Source organism: Cyprinodon variegatus, unplaced genomic scaffold, assembly GCF_000732505.1.
Source record: "Cyprinodon variegatus isolate N-32 unplaced genomic scaffold, C_variegatus-1.0 Scaffold78, whole genome shotgun sequence".
NCBI classification, from domain to species: domain Eukaryota; kingdom Metazoa; phylum Chordata; class Actinopteri; order Cyprinodontiformes; family Cyprinodontidae; genus Cyprinodon; species Cyprinodon variegatus.
Window position 1 is genome coordinate 325,560 of NW_015150531.1, and position 20,662 is coordinate 346,221.

The 20,662-nt window shown below is 35.1% G+C and overlaps 1 protein-coding gene across 1 annotated transcript in view; it reads right to left on the bottom strand.

Annotated features, from left to right (window-relative positions):
* The window catches only part of ctnna2 (catenin alpha 2), a 406,153-nt gene that overhangs the window by 135,715 nt on the left and 249,776 nt on the right, over positions 1-20,662 (bottom strand). Inside the window, exons 8-9 of the mRNA XM_015372952.1 lie at positions 16,652-16,732; positions 1,300-1,452 (exon numbers count right to left, since the gene is read on the bottom strand). Coding sequence (XP_015228438.1) covers positions 1,300-1,452; positions 16,652-16,732 — 234 coding nt within the window. The remainder of the gene's footprint in view (positions 1-1,299; positions 1,453-16,651; positions 16,733-20,662) is intronic.

Here is a 20,662-nt window from a genome sequence, read left to right on the forward strand (position 1 = left end):
TGCAAAAAAACAAAGAAAAAACAACAAACTTAAGTGTGGATCAGAGACTCACCTTCCAAGAGGACAACAATTTTGAAATACAGTGTAATTGTTTAAATTGGGGCTATACAGACTTTACAATTATAAAAAAAATAAATCAAACAAGATTAATTTTCTTTAAACCCAATAAATACATTTTCCCTGGAAAATCTACAGAACCCTTGTTAAAAAAGACCCCAACTTTTAAAAGCACTAAAACTATACAATATTGAATAAACCTGGTGTCACGGTCTTGGTTCTGTTAATTGTTCTTTGAGTTTTCAGTTTCACGTTGATCCATGTTTTCTAGTTTAACTTATTAACTAATTTATTTAATTCCTATTTTGTGTTGCCCTCTTGTGTTGGTCTCATTTTCGCTTAGCTCCCTTCTAGAATCCTCTGTTCACACCTGCTCCTAATCAGCTCATTAGTCCTGTCTTTGTTCAGTCTCCCATAAATACTCTCCCTGTGCAGTTCCTCAGTGCTGTTTCCTTATCTTTCCCTGGCTCCTTTTGCATGTTTTCCCTGATGTCTCCATAGTTCTGGTTTGTTATGTATTTTTATGTAGGATTTTGGATTCCTGCCTCCATTGCTCACCTCTGCCTCCTTGCCTTTGCTTTTGGATCCTCAAAACCTCAACCAAACCCTGACACCAGGCTTATCCTTAAATGAGGTTGTCATGATAATGAGTAGAGATTTCATTAGTACACCAATGCATAAATAAACAGTGTTCAAATGTTTCTGAAGTGGGTGTGTGTGTTCCTGTCTAGGGAAGAGATTTAGAATTTATTTTTTTTTCCCGATTTCACCATCACACTGAGAAGCAGTTGTTGTAAAGTGAGGATATTTTGCTGGTCCTTTTTTGGTAACAGCTAGGATTAGGGCTAAGATATCAGGTGTCAAGTGTTTATTGAAAATAAGGAAAGAAGAAGAAGGCCTAAGCAAAATTAGGTTTGTTTTCCATAGTTTTGTGATTTTTCCATTGAAAATGTTAAATCAATTTAAATATTCCCCTTAAATATAAACAGGAATTTTTGAAACTTAAAGCTGGAATGTTTTTGTCGATGATGTTTAAAACGTCCCAACAAGGGAAAAAATTTTATGGCTTTGAAAATCCCTCAAAAGGCAAAATGCCTTTAATTAACACATATACTATGAAATGGTACGCTTTTATGCTTGTGCTGAATAGAGTATTCAGTTATGAAGGCCAGGTAAAGTCTTTATACATTTTTAACCAGCCTGATAGAACTCTTATGTCAAATAGTTTCATCTATAACTGACCTCCACCAACTTGTTGGCATGTTCACGGAACACCTGGGCATACTCCTTGACCTCCTTCTCATTTCCACTCTTAGCCGCTTCGATGAGCACCAGAAGAGGAACGTTGGTCTCCAGGAAAGAATCTGAGATGTGGTCCATCACTGCCTTCCTTAGCTACAACAAAGAAAGAGGGACAGAGAAAAAATCATACAACAAAGAAAATATATTTTTATTGCACTAAATCATGCTATGAGAATGTATCCCTTAACAATGTAAAGACTCTAATGTAGTAATAATAGGTGGAACAGAGAATGGAGGGCATAGCAGAAGAAAGGAGATGTGAAAAAAAGGACAGCTGTCAAAAGGCAGAGATATAAAGTGCTTGTAAGGTGATATTTTTCCCATAAAGACTTTTATAGTGGCAGACACTCTGACTTACATCTTTGTTTATGGAATAACTTTGTACCAAAGTGTTCAGGGGCTGCTTGTTTTATTAGATGGTAAATGATCCTCAGAGTCAGTAGGCAGGACATCTGGTGTGATGCCACAATGACTGTACAGAAACTCCCAATAAAGAAAGATCTCTTAGAGATTTAACACTTTTATATTCCGATTGCTGACACTCTTAAAAGGCTAAGCTTGCTAATACATTGCATTATCATAAATGGAAAGAGTCTGATAAAGTTTTTAAATCAAATAGACCCAGTGATGAAATAAGTATATCATCGTTCTTTAAGAATCAGTCCTGCATTTATAGAACTGAGAGGGCAAGGCAGCTTTTCTAAGGCATGTAAACATAGTAAACCACACAGCTTTTAATCATTCTCTTTACACTTTAAGATCAAAGATTTGAAGAGAAATGTGTTAGATACAAATGATACAATGATAAAACTGTGGGATTTCTTTAATGTGAATATTGTAACCCTTATATCAAGCTGGGAAAAGGCACATTAGTGTAAATGCATCTTGTGATGGTTAAACTAGATAAAAAGATCTAGAACTTGGAGCAAATAGAAATCTTATATTACCGGAGTTTTCTTTTAACTGTGCTATTGGTAATACAGAATGTGATTGCAGGATGCTCTAGCTTGGGACAGGTCTAAACAATGTGTGTGCAACTGTGGCCATGTTTTTTTTTTATTTTTTATTTTAACCTGTGGGGAAAATTTCCCAGTAATATGCTACATTTTGGGGACTTATAAGTACTTGTGGGGACCAACGACTGGTCTTTAATTCTTTGACAATAATATGACAGGGAATGACTATCCTTCATAATACTTATTCCAATGAAAGCAATTTAATTGGATGTAATTGCTTTCATTCAAGACCTGTCTATAATTCTCAATGTCAAGGGTTTGTTGACCTCTGCCGTATGTCTTCCCTGCTCTCTCTCAATTCCAGTTCTGGTCAGACTACTCTCAGAAATAATGTAATTATAGGCCACTAGTGCTTAAAAAAAAGGATGATAATAAATACATCCCTAAAAAGTAAAAAAACAAAAACAAACACTACACTGGACTTTGTTTCTAAGTTTGAAAACGTTTTGCTTCCCATCCAGGGAGCTTTTTCAATATAAAATGTCAGAAATAGCATAGAGTCTGAGGCGTAATGGATTGGACCAAAGATAAAGCCTCGTTTTGGCTTAGAAATCATGCAAATTGAACTGAACAAATGTGTCCACCCCTTTGGAATTGGTGTTATTTGGGTTCTTTGTAAGCCTGCAATACCCGATACCTAGCTATGTCTCTGAAAATGGGGGCATTGGAGGGAATTGTTGATGTTTCTGAACAGTCAAGGTTTTCTGTTCCCTTGTAAGGGGGTGGGGATTACGATGATAGCGGGACATCTTTGGAGAGATGTCTAACTAATTTATTGTCACTACACTGTCATAAATTCAGAGCAACGAAATTAACTCTCTGCATCCAACCCATCCCCTTGATAAGAAGTGGGCTGCCATGGTGGAGTTGAACTCAAAACCCCTGGAGTCCCTCCCAAGCGCTATGCCCTAACCACTAGGCCGCGACTCCCCAGCAACTTATCCAAGGGGCATAAGATAGATGCTTAAACTTTATATTTGTTTCCAAAGAAATAAAAACAGAATATGTTAGCGTGATCAAAACTATTCTGCCAATAGTTTTAACCCCCTGTATCTTGAACATTTTTAAAAACTGAAGTTTTAAAAGTTTTTAAAGTTTCAAAACAGAAGACCAGATGCCATGTGCCATGTTTGTGCACATTTTCCTAAAATAGCACATAAAAATAGGATTTTCCAGAAAAGTACATATTGCAGTCCCAAATAGTCATGAATACCCAATGCTAAAACTGATTCCAATAGTGGATTTGAGTGGAAAGATGATACAGACAAGTGATTTCCCAAGTTGCAGTCTCTCCTGCACCATCAGCATTCTAATGCTCACACACCAGTCCCACAGAAATCCATCTTCAATATTTCAGATCTCGCCCCCCTAAATACTCCACTCCCACTGTCTGTCCTCTAACACTATCTCTGTATTTCACCAACACTTAAAGGAAATAGAACAGGAATTCCAATAAATAGCACAGCCCTGCTCATTATAGGTTTGTGAGGAAGCTATTTGTCTCAATAGTCTAGTTTTCCATAAAGGTTTATGCTTTTATAGTTGTGCCTTTTGTTTGGTAGAAACATTTTAACAGATAAATCTTGCAGGTGTTGTGTGCTTTCTTTTTTATGTACCACCGATGTTCCGTTAAACATAATGTTAGAGCCATCAACTTGGCCAAAACCTTCTTATATTTTAGTTCATAACTTACTGAAATGTCTTCTCTCACACAGCAACACTGACTATTCTATTTTCACAAGAGAGCTGTAATCTCACTAAGAACATTTTAGAGTTGAATGTATCTGAACATTATTTTCTAACTGGTCCTTATTGCTTAAAGACAGCAATTCAGCTCCCTGTTTTATTGATAGAGGAATACTTTTCCAGTAAGATTTTAGTTTCTCTTGACTTGTTAACCTCAGTGTAGAGGGTTAAATACAACTTAACATGTCAAAATCGACAATGTGGGTTCGATGTCTTTTTAGGTGTGACAACATGTCATTCCTGACAAAAATTTGATTTGTGTGTTTGACTTCTTCTGTCAGAAGCAACAATTGCAAAATGTTATTTAAAAAGAAAAAAAGCTATGCAGGTGTGCATAGAATAATGCAGAGAGAAGGCAGACAATCTTTAACATTTAAACCCAAACAAAAGAAAATGACTGAACTTAGATTTTGTCTTTATGTTTATAAAAAAACTCAAAATATAAAATTAACAGCCACCAATATCATGCAACATCCATTGCAGAGCCTGTAAAGCGACATTGGGAGGGTCACCTGGAAGAGCACCAAAAGACCATGTTGTAAGATGAATGATAACATTTAAGATTATGTCTTCATACATTTCTATGAAGTGCCTCAAATGTTAAATAAAAACTAAATCTAACTGTGTGGACTCAATGGACACATTATGTCAGTATAGAAATCCTTTTCTGACAGGCCTCAGAGGCACCAGCACCTCTAAGCAAGAAGCATCAATTCATAAAGACCCAGGGGTTCTCCAGACAAGTCAGGGACAAAGTTGAAAAGTATATGTAAAAAAAATATATATATCCAAATCTTTGATGTTTCTCTGGAACGAATCCATCACCTCCAAAGTGAAAGCATATTGTAGCACAACAGGTCTGCCGAGAGAGCTGCCCATCCTAACTCACAGATGGGGCAAAGCGTACATTAATCAGAGAGTCAGCAAGGACCACAGTTTACCGTGAAGGAGGTGCAGAGTTCTACAGTGAGATTAGAGTATCGGGCAATAGCATAAGAAGACGCCTCAGACTGCCTAAATCTAGGCTTCATGTATGAGTGTAGGGGATAATAAAAGCGATTACTCAGGGTCAGAAATATGTTATGAGTTTGACAAATGACATTTTGGAAATTCTCTAAATATATGGAGAGATGTGCTTTCTTACTTTTCAGGAAAAAAGAGCTACCCAACACATTTCATCAACACTCTGCACTGTGAAACATAATGGTGGAAGAATCATGCTTGAGGGATATTGTTTCAGCAGCAGCCAAAGGGAAACTGGACGGAGCTGACACAAAGATTAAATTTACCTAATAGAGATATTCCTGAGCATAACTTGCTTTGTTCTGCCTGACTTAAGACTAACAAATATGTAGCCCTTCCAACAAGACAATTACTCAAGCAAACTTCCAAAGCAACACTCAAGTGGCTTAAGGGGAAAAAAGTTAAATGCGTTTAAATTACTAAGTCAAAGTCAAGACCTCACTTCCATTGATAATCAAAAATTGGCGTAAAAAATTCAGTTGCAGGATGTGGCAGGCTGACAGAGATCTTTTCAAATTGACTACCAACTCTAACTGCTGCAAAAGAGGGCTCTTTAAACTACTGACTGAGAGGTTGTTGTGATCTCTTTAGATTTTATACCATTTGCTGTTTGCTCATCAATAAAAAAAACAATACATCTTGGAAATTGTAGGCAGGTTATGTACATTTTATTTCCAGTTAGTGAGAGAAAAAATACCAAAACATTAAAATATGCCATTCTTGCATGCAACTGTAATTGTATTTTAAAAAACCATGAATCATTTTCTATCCACTGAAGAGAGTGCTTATTTTGTTGCTCTATCTCACCAGCATGTTAAAGACTTTAGTTGATACCACCAGACTGAGCTTTCTAACACTGGTCTACACTCCTGTTAGCAGAGATGTAAGGCTGTTCCTTCATCTCCTGTCATAGCATATGAAATTTAGAGATCAAGATATACACAGAACATTTCTCTGAAAATTAAATTTAGAACGATGATAGCAAAGGACTTCCTGGAACTTAGGTTGTGTCTGACTATTTAACTGGCACAATCTTAATCCCTACTGACTGCAACTATAGCATTCATCTAAGGCGCACGTGGTTTTAAATTGGACGTTAGGTTTCTCTCTTTAATTTATTAGAGTTGATCTCTAAGCAGAAGAGAATGCCTTCTTGCCTTTAAATCAATTTTCATTTCTTTAATGCACAGTTATTATTTTAATTATTATAATTGCTATAATTTATCAAACATAATGCTATATAATTAAGTTGTTAAAACTGGTGTTAAATCTGGTTATCACTACATTAACATAAAAAAAAATCATATAACATGCAGAAACAAAACTTTGGGTGAAAAAAGGTACATTAAAATTGATGGAGAACCATTGTTGATTCTCGTGGCCTAGTGGCTATGACATGTGCTTGGATCTAAGGGGTTCTGAGTTCATGCCCCACTCCCATGGACTTCCACTCTGGATCCGCTGCCCAGGAGCTGCACAATGGCAGCCCTTTAAAGATACGATCAGTATTAATTTTTTAAGACTTCCTTTCATTGGGGGAATCATCTGTGCAATTTAGGAACCTTTTCTCTCATGAAAGCTTACTGTAAGCCTAAAGGCTGATTTATACTCAGAAACCAGTGTGTCACAGTGAACTCAAATGTGCCCCCGCCACTTCCTCATACACTCTGGTGTCCAATTTTGGACGCCAAAGTGTCCAAAAGGTGACTGCAGACAGTGCCACACTTTTTGTTTACTGTCGTATTTCAGTTTCTTTTAGGTTTCACTTGAGAATCAGAATACTGGGTACTTTAGGGTCAACTACGGAAAGTTTCTTATTAAAATGTCAAGAGCAATCACAATGTAAGTGGCTTGACTCATGGATGAGCGGAAACAGCCTTTGCAATTCAAAAATTAAGTAATAGCTCTCATATATGATATTTATCAAGTTGCATTGGACAAAGAGTGAAAGGAAAAAGGCAAAATGGACAGAAATTAATATTGGCTCCTTATTTTGAAGGTGTTGACAGTAAAACACATGCTGGTTCATTATATATATATATATATATATATATATATATATATAGTGTCACTTTTGGTTATTATGTGACATTATCAATTAACAGAGACATTTAATTATTAGATATTTGATTTTATCAATAATTAATTGAAGATTTACCAACACATCCCAACATATACAAACTAAATGTATGTCAACAAAAAAGCCTTCTTGTAGATAATATTTTGATCATGTTTTTTTTATTTTTATCCTTTCCTCCATAAGCATGTTTTAACATTATGTGGTTGTTGCTTGTCATTGATTATGATGAGAGCAGAACAAACCCAAAGCCAAATTCGTTCTTTGTAAAGAAAGACTTACAGATTAGAGATGATTCTGTTCAGGGAGCAGTGGTTTTAGTTGCATGATGATCATAGACACTTTCCCTTTGTCTAACTGAGGAAAAAGCTGAGGATGACGGTCGTCCTTTTACATTTATCATTACAGCACTGAATGAAGTGATCGTAAATAGCCTTCATTACCTCAATGACATAGTTGTTTGCCAGCTTGCTAAAATAAGAAAAAAAAAAGAAAAGAATTTCTTGTTTCTTGATAATGCTGCTTTTTGTTACTCTCCTTTTTGTCCTTTTAATCTTCCTGTTTGTGTAGAGGGTAACAAAACAGACTTTTTCATGCCTGCATTAGTGAAGACGGCATGTTTTTTCTTGTAACCAAGGACTTGATGTTCAACTCTAACGGGAGTAGAGGGATACTAATTTATGATCAGTAGATATGATACAATACATATAGGTTGTGTAAATTTACACAATTCCAATACAAATACAAAACTTGGCAAGTTCCAAGACCCTTGGAATATTTCTAACAAAACAAACAAGCAAATTAAAAAAACAAAAACACTTATTTTATAGATGCTAATTGGAAATAATATCACAATCATTCCTTATATTTCATTGTGTTTGCAATGGAGGTTTTCTCATCTTAAAGATGGTATAAGAATGAGTGTTTTCAATGTAATCATAAAATGAGTTTTTGACATCTTTGTTTGAAATCATCCAACAATTTAATCCTACCTTCAAGTGTTTTGCAAAGTAGGTTATTACCACTCCAAAACCAATGAAACTGGCCTTTGGTGTCCAGCATTAAGATTTTACTGTAGCAGCCAATCCTTTTTGTCTTCATGATTTTAATGTAATACTACAAAGATCTAACTTGTTATTGTGGCAGATTTTACAATTAAATATTTTTTTTGTCTATTTTGTTCTGTCTCAGAGGGGATTTCTTTGCCCAAAGTGATCACTGCCATCAGAGGTCATGAATAACCTGTGCATTCTGATACTAGCACTGAATTTTCCAGGAATTCTTACTACAATAGCTTTTTTTTCTTTTTTTTGTTAATTGCTACTTAATTTGACAAGATCAAACAACATTTACCTGTATCTCAACTGTATCTCGTAAGTATGTTAAATGTCTTGATCAATATACTGTGATTTTTTTTTTTACTAGTAACTGTTTATGTACAAATAATATACATAAAGCAGAAAAAAATATTCTTGAGGAAAAAGTTTGCTCAAAGTAAGCAGGGAAAATTATATTTAGCACAGAAAGAACTCTGACAGGGAGTCTGTGTATCAGTGTGGAATCATTTGAATAAGAGTAAATAAATAATTTATAGGCTTGCAAAAATAATTTCACCCTAAAAAGTAAACATAATCTGCATTAAAGTATGCATAAATATGAAAATATAATACTCTCACGTAACTGTTTCTGCAGCACTAATCAATCTTCAAATGGTCTATGAAAGGCTTTGTTTTTGCATTTTTTTTCTTTTCTAAACAAAGCATACATTTTTTAATAAGCACAAAACAGTTTTGTTAAAGGGGACTGAAAATATGAAAGTGGGTAAATTTAGTCTGCAGGAAACAGTTCCAGCTCAAAGGATTAGGGACAGCTGTTTCTTCTTAACAGAAAACCCTCAACAATTATAAAAACAGCTGCACTAATCAACAAACTAATGGAAGAAACTGAAATGATTCCAGGATCTTTAAGCAGAAAGAGGGGAAGTGACAGAGAGCCATAAGTAGCATATGGACCAGAATTTGTGAGGCAGTTATGCCACAGGGAGCTCAGGAATCAGCCATCAGTCAAAACATGGCCCAAAGAGATCACTTGACAGATAGATTCATTATAGACAAGATGACAGGGGGTACAACACATGGCTCAAATCATAGAGCTTTGTTGGAAGGGAGTTTGGGAGAATACTAATCGAAGGCAGAAATAATTCTGCACTAATTCTATAGATTTAGGTTATACTATACATTTCCTCTCTGTTTGTAACTCTGCATTCGGTAATCAAGTTTATCTTTAAGCCTCTTTTTAGTTGTTAAAAATATGGTGTCATTTTCTGATGCCTGTATTGTTGCTTACAGGCATTCTAAAATCCATCATTTTTCAATGCATGCTTTCTTTTTTTATGGGATTGCAGAGGGCTGTTACTAAGCTAGAGCCTGGTAATAACATGTAGTCCATTACTGAGCTTCAGAAAAGAAACTGTAAAATGTAGGTAGATAGTTCATTTAAAATGACCAAATAAACTGACGTGCATATTCTAGACTGTGAGAGGAAACTAAAGCACCTAAAAGAAACCAATTGCATTTTAATAAAGGGGGGTATGTGCTGAGATCCTACTAGACTTTTGACAACTATGCTTTTTCATTACTAAAACTTTTGCAAATTTAAAAGAGTTAAATGTAGCATGCTGGTTAACCAAATTGCTTTCACATTTCAATAATTTAAGAGTAATCTAAATAAAAAAACAGCTTTAAGGGCAAACATTGAGCCAAAAATAATTCACATTATTTCACCTTGGCAATTTTTCTATTACTTTGGTTGATGGGGATGGATTGCTTTTGGAGATAGCGATAAATAAATATCTCAGCTGAATAATTATTTAGCATTCTACAACAGATCACATTTTTCACCCAGCCCTTAGCAGACATCTGCTTATATTTATGAAGCCAAACTCTCATAACATAATGCTGCATTTATTTCAGACCAGATTTTTAAATCAGTTGTGTAAGCCACATTTAGTGATCATTCTAAATTGAGAAAAAAACATATCCATATCTTAGTGTCTTGTCCACTTTGTCTACTCGAGCATTATGCAGGGAGTCTTAGCTCAAGTGCATTTACTCACGATCTAATAAATTAATTTTGGACACTGATTCAAGCTGAGAGTGTGAACTAAGATTTTGGGAAGTGAAGTGTATTTCTCGATGCTCACTCAAAAAGAACATACATCTCTAATTAAGTGGTAATCAATTCACAATATAATAATACAGCATAAACAGCATGCAGGCAACCGTATTAGACATTTTAATTTCCAAGTGGACAAGGCAAGTTAAGAGATGTAAAGCCATATAGGCTTGTGATGTTCGTAAATCAGATCTGCTGTAAAAACGTCCTGAGCAACTGCTAGTTTGGATTGATAATTTTCAAGCTTTAGTGCATGGTATAATTAATGTGTTAAAAATGTTAGGCATGCTAATTAGCTTACTTTGATATTTTACATCTGTAATCTGTTATGACAGCTCAAAGGCAATGAACAGTTGATGTTGATTGTAAATTATTAATGTTATTACCTGTACTACTGCGGTTGTGTCTTTCCTTAGGAAGGATAGCCCTTACTAGCAAAATATTTAATACAATTTATCACTCCAGTTTGTCAAACTAACAACCTTGCAGTTTTGTGTTAAAACAAAAGCATTACTGTCAATTATTAAAACAGGTCAGAGAAATTAAAGGTTGTAACTTTCACAGTATCAACTAATGGTAGTACAAATGCCAATTCTGTGTCCACTGGTAAGGCTAAGCGTTAAATACCAAAAATGTTCTTCAGTTTTATAATGCTTAAATTATTTAGTCAATTTAAGCAGATGCACTTTGAGAGTGTTGTGCTGACTTTAATAAGATATGATTTAATTAGATGTTTTTAGTACAAATTGGAGGCATCCTGCAGAGATGCACCCATACAGAACTGATTAATGGACCGCAAACATTAGGTCATTTTTCAGTGTTTCTAAGGCAGCCACAATTTGCAACAGTAGGATATTTTTGTGTATAAGATGCCAGCAGAGAAGAGACCTAAGGACCCTCCTGTTCATGTCAAATGAAAAAAATAATAATAATAATGGAGAATTACTCCTTCTTTTGTTTTTGTTTTTTTGAAAATGTTACAGTTTTTCATTAAAATAAAATAAAGCTAATAGTAAAAGTTCTCATAAAAAAAAAAGAAAGAAAGGTTGAAAAAATAAATCAAATAAATTGCTGTTTGCCAGCAATAAAAAAAGTTAAGCACTATATAACAGCAATACAAAAACTCAAAATATTTATCATAATTACTAATGCTTTACTCAAATAACAAGAAGAGGTAAACCCTCCCACAACAGATTGTTTTTTTTTTTTTTTTTTTTTTTTTTTTTTGGGCAACAATGACATACTGAGAAAAACTCTTGATTTCATAAAATGGTATAATATAATATTGGATTAACAGAGAGAAAATTCCATACATTTATGAAAAAAAGCACCTTTATATTCATCAAGGCTGCTGTTTGTTATAAGAATTATTATTTCTGTTTGCAAAAGACAGATTTGTTACAATTTTCATCTTGACTGTGATTAAACATACGCATGGACAAACGCAAGTCAACACGGCCCTATTGGGCTCACCATCTCGCTGCCATCTGTCATAGCAGCCATGTTTCCTTCTCATCACAATTACAGCATTTTTGCATTAGACGTTTAACTTTTACATTTATTATATGTCTTTGAAGGGTAAGACTCGGTTCTGTGATTTATCAACATGTAGTTATGGATGTATAGTGAGGAGTGTATGAGTTTGTTATTAGAGTGATTAAAGGGGGCTGGGAAATTCATGGTTTTAATACCGTATCCTTACAAAGATATTGACAAATCATCAATATTGTGTAGAGGTTTTGTGTTATGGGGACATTCCACACAAAAAAAAGGTTAGGGGTTAGGTTTGGGACCAAAATGTGGAAATGAACACTTAATTTAATATGACGCATTAAAAAAATCCCCATCAGCATCCAGCAAGTGTTCAGTTTCTGCCTTAATATTTTCTTTTTGTTTTGGATTTTGGTAACAGGGATAACTAGGATCATGCAAAACTACTTTTTTATGAACTATGTTTGTTCTCTACATCCAAACTCAGCATCTCTTTATCCATTCATGCAATAAGAAGTTTCTTTTGACTGGATTTGATTATACTTTTAAGCCCCTCGGTATAAAATAAATATCTTGATGGAGATGAGAAATCTGAAGAACCAATAGTTTGCATCTAATCTTTTAAATAAATGGTGTTAGTTTTTTGGAATATGTAAGAATTATGCCCTAATTTGTAGTTACCGATCTGTAGTTACTATATTTTAATTTGACAAACCTGATCTTCTCTACTTCCTTTTCGTGTTTGGTGCGATTGCAATTGCGGATCTTGACCTGGCCGGACCGCAGCGGAGCAAAAAATAGCTCGGCTCCGTATTTTTACAGTGACGGACGGAGAAGACGTACGTTCATGGTGACGTGCAGAGGAGTAGTGATGGATGGGGAACAGCTCTCATTGATTAACATGACAGACAAGTACTCAGCACGACATACGTAAGGGGGGGCGGAGTGTAACTGAGTATATGGAATCTGGGGGTTAGTGGTAGGGTCAGGTATACAATAGTAAGGATTAGGCTTAGTGTTATTTTTAGGGTTAGAGCAAAAGCAGGGGTGATAATGACTGAAAATCAATGGAAGTGAATGAGAATCAACGCATGGTCCTCACTACATATAGCAAGAAGAGAGTGTGTGTGTGTGTGTGTGTGTGTGTGTGTGTGTGTGTGTGTGTGTGTGTGTGTGTGTGTGTGTGTGTGTGTGTGTGTGTGTGTGTGTATGCTAGTGGGTGGATTGGAACAGCATAAAAAATAAAGAGTACCATTCTCCAGACTAGAAGGAAATGTGCTTTCACACTTCAACTATCACTGCCTCATACATTTTTAAGTGTCTTTCATTTCATCATTTGCAATTGTCTTGTCAAAATCCCTTTTTCTATTTCTGAAGGGAAAACCTTTTTTTATTTTCCTGAAACACTTTTTTTTATTCTATTAACTTAATCTCTCTTATTCATTTACTACCTAAAAAAAAACTAATCTTTTTGTTTTAAGGGTTTCTAATAGAAAAGGCAGTGGTCCTTATGAAGAAACGTCATGTGCTGCCAGTACCAGATGCACATCTAAGAAGCAGAGGGTCACCTGCTGTTAAAAGATGTGAGGCATAGGAAGATAGGACTTATTGAAATCAAGTTCTATTGTTTTTTTGTTGCTTTTTTTTATCCTGGATGTAATTTTCTCTGTTCATTATATTTAATATTCAAGTTTCTTTTTTTCAGGCTGTGTTGCATCTGTTGCACCTGAAGGATACAGTGAGTAAATAAAAAAAAAAAAAAAAAAAAAAAACTGTTGAGGGGCACCATCTACATAACTCTAAACAGCAGAGCAATATAACGCCTTCAGCAGCTGTAGTTCAGCTTCATTCCTTTGAAAAAAACAAAAACAGCCTAGGAAAAGTATTTGTACTGATTTAACCTTTCATATTTTGTCACTGCAAACTACAGCTTTACTTTAAGTGGATTTAATTATGTGATGCATAAAAACAAAATGCAGAGCTTAATAATGAAAGGAACATCTTGTATATGTTTTATTAATTACTTACACATAAAAATCCAAAAAGTTTGGAGATTCTTTCACTGTAATGCTCTGAAACAAAATCCAGTGCACCCAGACTTGTATTTAAAGCAATTCGAAATAACTTTCAGTTACGGTTGATTTTGGCTCTTCTCATCGGACCAAATCTGTAATGTGTTGCCAAAAGGAAGACAGCATTTCCCATAAGCACCAGGAAATTCTGGTCTTCCGATCACCTGCAGTTGGATTGAACTACATTTCTGTTTCCAGTGGCTGAGTGAAAGATGAATAGCAAGGATGTAATTAATCTAACTGTGATGAAAAATGTTATATGAAGATGCAGAAAATAATAAACATTTAAATCTAGTTTTATACTGTATTTCTGCACCTGACATATGCTGGTAGAAATGTACACACTTATTTCTGTCAGACAAGTGTGTTGTCTGACAGAAATGATTTACCATTCATGCCTTTTTCTTTACTTCACAATTAAAATGTGCTAAATCTGGTGGTTGTAAAGAATTTGTACTTTTGCTTGGTACAGTAAATTTTCTGTGGCATGTAAAAAATGAATAAAATTGATATGATCTATTATTAAAAAAAAAATAAGAGCTCATTTTGTGTTTCATAAGAAGTACCAAGCTGAAAGTCTGAAGAGTTTGGTTCAACACCTGAGCTTTCGTTAGTTTGCAAAATATACAAGTCATGTTGAAAATCCAAAATTCCTTCAACATTTGAGGAATGTAAATGCTGCCATGCATCACTATTCCCAGACATGATGGTGTAGCAAAATTACAATGTAAACAGAATGGAGGCGTGAACGAATACTACACTTGACAGCTACTGAATTTGTCCTGGATAACAGACAGCGTAGAGCCGTCTCATGTGTGTACACATCACCATGAAAGAGAAAACAACACTGAACGTCTGCAGCTTTGTTGTCGCAATCCTTGGTTGGTCTTACCTGCTCCCGTTTCACAAATGTTGTCTGTCATTTGGGTTTGTTCATGATTTCTCCTTTTTGCCAGAGAGATCATTGGAATGGAAACTGTCAGAACAACTCCCCCCACAGAAAGAGCTGGTGTCTCTACACTTGGTTATGAAACTCAACATGTCTTGTTGACATAATTACAGTATTGCAACTCAATGTAATTCCTGCATGTGCATTGTGAAACTGCACTCCCATGTTAACTGAAAGATAAACACACCTCCCATTCTGTCAAATCAACCTCTGAGTCAATAGAGCATCCTTTCAGAGTGAATGCCACCTGCCAGCCAATCAAACAGTCCCACAAAGTACCCCGACAGAAAAGTCATTGTAGTTTTTCAACAGGAAGCTTTTTACTACCTTCACTGCGAAGATGACAACATTTGCTTTGTGCAAAAAATGTAAGTCCAAATATGTCACTTTTTATTTTAAAATGTCAATTTTGTATTTATTTCTAAATGAGATTATGTATTTTTTTAAATAAACATATAAAATAAATTAATTAAAAGCTAAGTAATAGAACTGCAACAATAATTAATAAGAAAATTCAAAGTAATTTTATCGAAATGTCATACCATTCCCAAGTTTGCTAAATTATTAGGCTCGCTGATCTTCTACATAAAGGGAAACTATCAACATAAAGTAAATAAATGGAGCAGGTTTGCTGAATGATAATCTCAATCATAAAGAGAAAAAAGCAGCACATCCAGAAAGCGAACACATCTCAAAAACAACACCTAAATTTCAAATCCAAAGAAATAAAATAAATAAACTAACCTTTATTATCATTAAAATGCCATTAAACAAATTGACTTTGGGACTCCAGTAAACCACAGTAAGAAAACATTGAACAGAAGTGAACCAGTCAATGAGTTACCTAGGCAGCAGGGCAAAGTCAGCACTGCTGGTTTCACTTGCTTTAGTTAAAGTCAGTGTTCATTATTCATATTTACTAAACAAACCCAACAAAAACCCTGCTGATATTTGCTAAAAATATTATGATTGACAAGACTTAAGATAGATGAATGTGAAACTTTTTGAACTATTACTGTCACATCCGACAAATAGCTAATTCAGCGTTTAAAAACCAGAAGTTCACACTGATGGTCAAACATGATGCTGATAGTGTGATATTATGGGGCTGCTTTGATGTTTTAGCACCTGAATGGCTTGCTATAATTGATGGAAATGGCATTGTGTCTAACAAGTCCGTTTGTGAGCCCCAGCCCAAGCAAACTTGGGTAACCCAGAATTAAAACTGTGTAACGCAACACCCCTAATCCACCTGAGTGTCTCAAAAGATAAAATTAAGGTATTAAATCGTTCTTGTCGAAGTAAATTCTACTTAGTTGCAGGGGCATGGCCTTGAACATTCCTGCAGTTTAGTATAACAAAGAATTCAGCAAATAAGTATGGGTCACATCAGAGTAAAATACTCACTGAGTGTAATGATTAAGGCTTCATGGCAGTTGCAGCACAGCAGTTATTATGTTTAAATGCAACTGCTTTCTAAAATAGGGTCAAATAGGGAGAATCTTAAGTGTGATGAGAAACGCAAAACATCAGAAATCTGTATGGAGACATACTTTTTTATATGTTAAATATGACTTCTTAATAATTATATTGTGGGAGCTTTGCCCATCCATACAGGGAAAAACATCTGACTAAAAAATAACTGTCCACACGCAAAACAGACAAACTCAGTAGATATGTTATAACTATTGATGCTATAAAAGAGTGAAGAAGAGGATGTGATTTCTTGAAATTATAAACTTACCTGTCGACGTAGGTCCCTGGTCTTTTTGGTCATTTTGTCAATGGCTGAGTTAAGTGGGTCCCCCTTTTCTTTCCTCCCAGTCTGTAAAAAGATACAAAAAAACATGTTAATGCAGTGACAATACATTAAGTTTATCATAGTATATTTTTTATTACATTTAAGGTTATTTCTAGAACAGATTTTAACAATTAGACTTTAGTTTCTAAATGGACTTTCCAAATGTTGAATGGGACTATTTAGACCAGGACATTCTGATTGAACTGTTACCTAGCAACTAGTCAATTTGGCAAGTACCAATTTAGTTGTTTCCAATTTCCCTTTGCACTGTATTTCCTGTCAATGCCAACTCCAACTGATGGCTTTAGGATTGTGCAGACTAACCACATGGTTCACCTGATGCACACCGAGTTGCAAGCTGCTTCTTTTCACTTGACAGTGGGGAGTTTTACGCAGAGAGCAGCACAAACCCCACCTCCCTGCTTTCCCCCTCCTCTGGAGTTAACAAGCACAGGAACCGAAACAGTGGGAGCCACAGTTGGTTACTGGTAGGAGTTACTATGAAAGGACCTCTTTTTTTTTGGACTCACATAAAAATACTTCTAATCACATTCATTGCAAAGTCGGCTAAAGATAAGGCTTCACTTTCAGCTAATTACCCCATACCAGAGAGTTTCTGCTCAAAAACCATGACGAATGAATTTTCGCTTTAACTATCATACTTGTGAAGACAGCTTAGCCTAGAGGTTAAAAACGTGCTGTCAGTATCTCGTTGCAGACTATGCAGTGCTAAAAGCAGATGTCTTGAATACAGAGCAAGAAAGAATTCTTAGCCAATGCATACAGATAGAAAATTCATTTAAGATCAACAATATTAGAATTTTACCACACATTTCTATTAAAGAGCTTACTAAAACATTTTCACACACTTGTTTGCATTTGCTCATAATGTATTTAATTTGAATTTTATGTGATAGAATTACATAAGGTAGAACACAGACATAAGTGAGACATAGTAGAGATAGTAAGCATAAATGTTTACAGAAAATAATTTACGCACACAAATCTGAATGGTTCTTTGCACCTTTACCTAACCATCCTCACTGACTGACCCGCATGACATAAAACATCATCAAACACTTCTGTATGGCATACTCTTGGTAAATATTGCTATTATAGAATAATTTGAGATATGTAAACATAATTACTGTAAGTAAACTATGTTACTGTTATTCCTTTGTTCCATCCGGGGATGGGAGGGCAGGGGGTTGACAGTTCAATTTCAGCATAATTTTTTTTTTACTCATTATGCATTTGGCTATATTTGTTCCTGAAATATTATCTGCTATATTTACCAGAAAATATAATAAATAATAATAATAATAATAATAATAATAATGATAATAATAATAATTACATATATCAGCAGAAGTTTAAAGAAAATGTGCAAGCAGGTCCTGTAATTCAAACCTTTTTTCTTTCTATTTTTCTTTCTGATAAAGGTAATGAGGGGTCCTTATTACAGAGGTGTAGGTCTGAGATAGGAACGGTTACAGAAATGGTTCTTTAAAGGTGAAAAATGATCTTTGTTTACTGCTCCATTGGACGACACTCCCTCAGGTCCCTTCAATAAGCTGCTGTATCGAGTCTCATGCCACCACATTTCAAACTGAGTCTATAAATAATTACTCATGTTAATAGCTTTTTGCTCTTATTTTGACAACTGACAAATGGAAAACAACGGCTCATCTCTCTTGTGACGGTCCAATTTCTGCACGGAGAAATATGACAAAGACCAAAAAAGATTGACTGCCGTTTTTGTTTTTTTTATTAGTATCAAACTATAAAATTTAAGCAGGTTGATCAACAGATTGTAAAGCAAAGTCATCCTCTGTCACACCATTTCCAGCATACATAATTATTTGTGCAGTTGCCAGGCAACAATGACACTCGTGTCACTGGTTTAGCATGAAAGCAAGTGATCAAATTGCTTATGTGATTCTAAAGGGAAGCATACACCCGGTGACACCTTTTTCATTGAATCTAAAGTCTGTCTCGAATGACGAAACCCTGAGAAACACTGACCACTCCAAACATGAGTAAAAGAGCTATTTAGTTTCTATCTTGTTTAATGAGACACAGAATGTGCTGACTTATCTCTGTTACACTGCACTATTGTTCTGCCCTTTTGATAATTGAGTGGAACAGAATGCCTCGTATCCGTGTGTCACCGATAACTAAATGAGCTCACATCAAATGGACACATCACGGTAAAACCCTCCCTCAGTCCCCTCGAGGTTAAAGCTGCTTCTTTTAATGTCTTGGTCACTGTCAGCTTGTAAAAATAACAGCTCTCTCATTAGTTATGAATATGCCTGCCATCACAAACAGATAGCAGCAAGGAGGGGACCACCACTGTGAACTCCAGCCTTCAGCATGTCAACACTGGAAAGTTTCTCTCTCTGAAAGCCCTTTCTTTATCTTTTTTAGCTAATTATGGTGATACATAAGAACATGCAATGTTTTTGAAGTTAAATGAAACCAGCTCCAACTTTTTTATATATATATCTCCCATTTGACTCTACAAATGACTAGGGGAATACAAGTTTAAGAACAAACAGCCATGTCACTCTTCTCAAATGGTTCTTATTTCTAGAACAGGAAGCAGTTTGACGTGTGTTAGGGCCAAGGGCATGCAGACATACAAGGTCTAAGATGCTGAAAAACTGGTTTTTGAAAAAGATAAAGCCATAAAAGTGGATACAATTCTTGTTACTTCTAATGTATTGCTAGATTGCCCTTCGCTGAGGCTCATATAGCATTTTTATTCACATGGATTTTGAACATTACATTCAGAATGAGTCATTTATCTCCCTGCTCACATTATAGTTAGTCACTCCCTCTTCTAAATAGGAATGACACAATGCAGTAATTTGTTGTGGGGCAATGCAGCAAGCTGAAAGGAAGAAACCCAGCATGCATAACTTGACCAATGTGCTTTGAGCTTCAGGGCCAATTCAACACAAAATCTCTCCAACTAACTCTTAACAGTCTGCTACACTTGATCCATGAGGTTTTCCCACATATTTGCAAGTGTAATTCTGACATATTGGGACACAGGCTTTTAGCCAGTTGTTAAATGACATAAGGGGAGAGAAAGGAAATGGAGACTGCATTCTGTTACCTTCCATTATGTTACTTTCCACATTCAAACTAGCACTTACACTTTGATGTTCCTATACAGACTAGCTTTTGCTACGTCAAAGTAGAAAGTAGAGGACATAACAACATTAGTCATTGTGTTGCCTTAAGAGCCTAATGTGTCATTAAGGCTCCTGTGGGACAAACAGGATTACAGATGCTTTCCAACGAAATTAATTATAATACAGGTAAATGGGAAAGAGGGGAAGTGTTTAATGGAAGCTTTTTCTGGAAAGCTTCTGCATTTTAATAAAGATGTACAACACGACTCAATATAATATTTTGTCAAAATCTTAATGATGTTTGAAATTGAAGTTACCATGTGCTAAATGAATGAGATACATTTATAGTATTGATGTGATAGTAATTAAATGTTATTTCAGGTATTTATATCGACGAGTTAGAATAAGAATCCAAATTATTAATATTAGTAAAGCCTAATTCAATCAAAAGGAGAATAAAAAATTACAAATATGTGAAATTGGAGGAGAAAAATGTTTCTCTTGCTATATTCAGTCACCACATTTCTTTAATTTCATTATTCTCTTAATCTTTTATCTTTAAAATAAGAATGTACAGTTTTTGTTTTAAAAATAAGAAAATACTCGATACAAAATAGATAGAGAATGAAAATCACTTTTTTGCTTTTATATTACAAGTACATACATGATAGGATGAATAATCAGCTCATGCAAGGTTTTCCTTTAAAACATGAAACATCTAATTAAACCCATTATTCTTGAATCTGGAAATTTTGTATAAAAAGATGTCCACAGCGATGATTCATAGGTTAGCTTGTCTCTCAAACACACA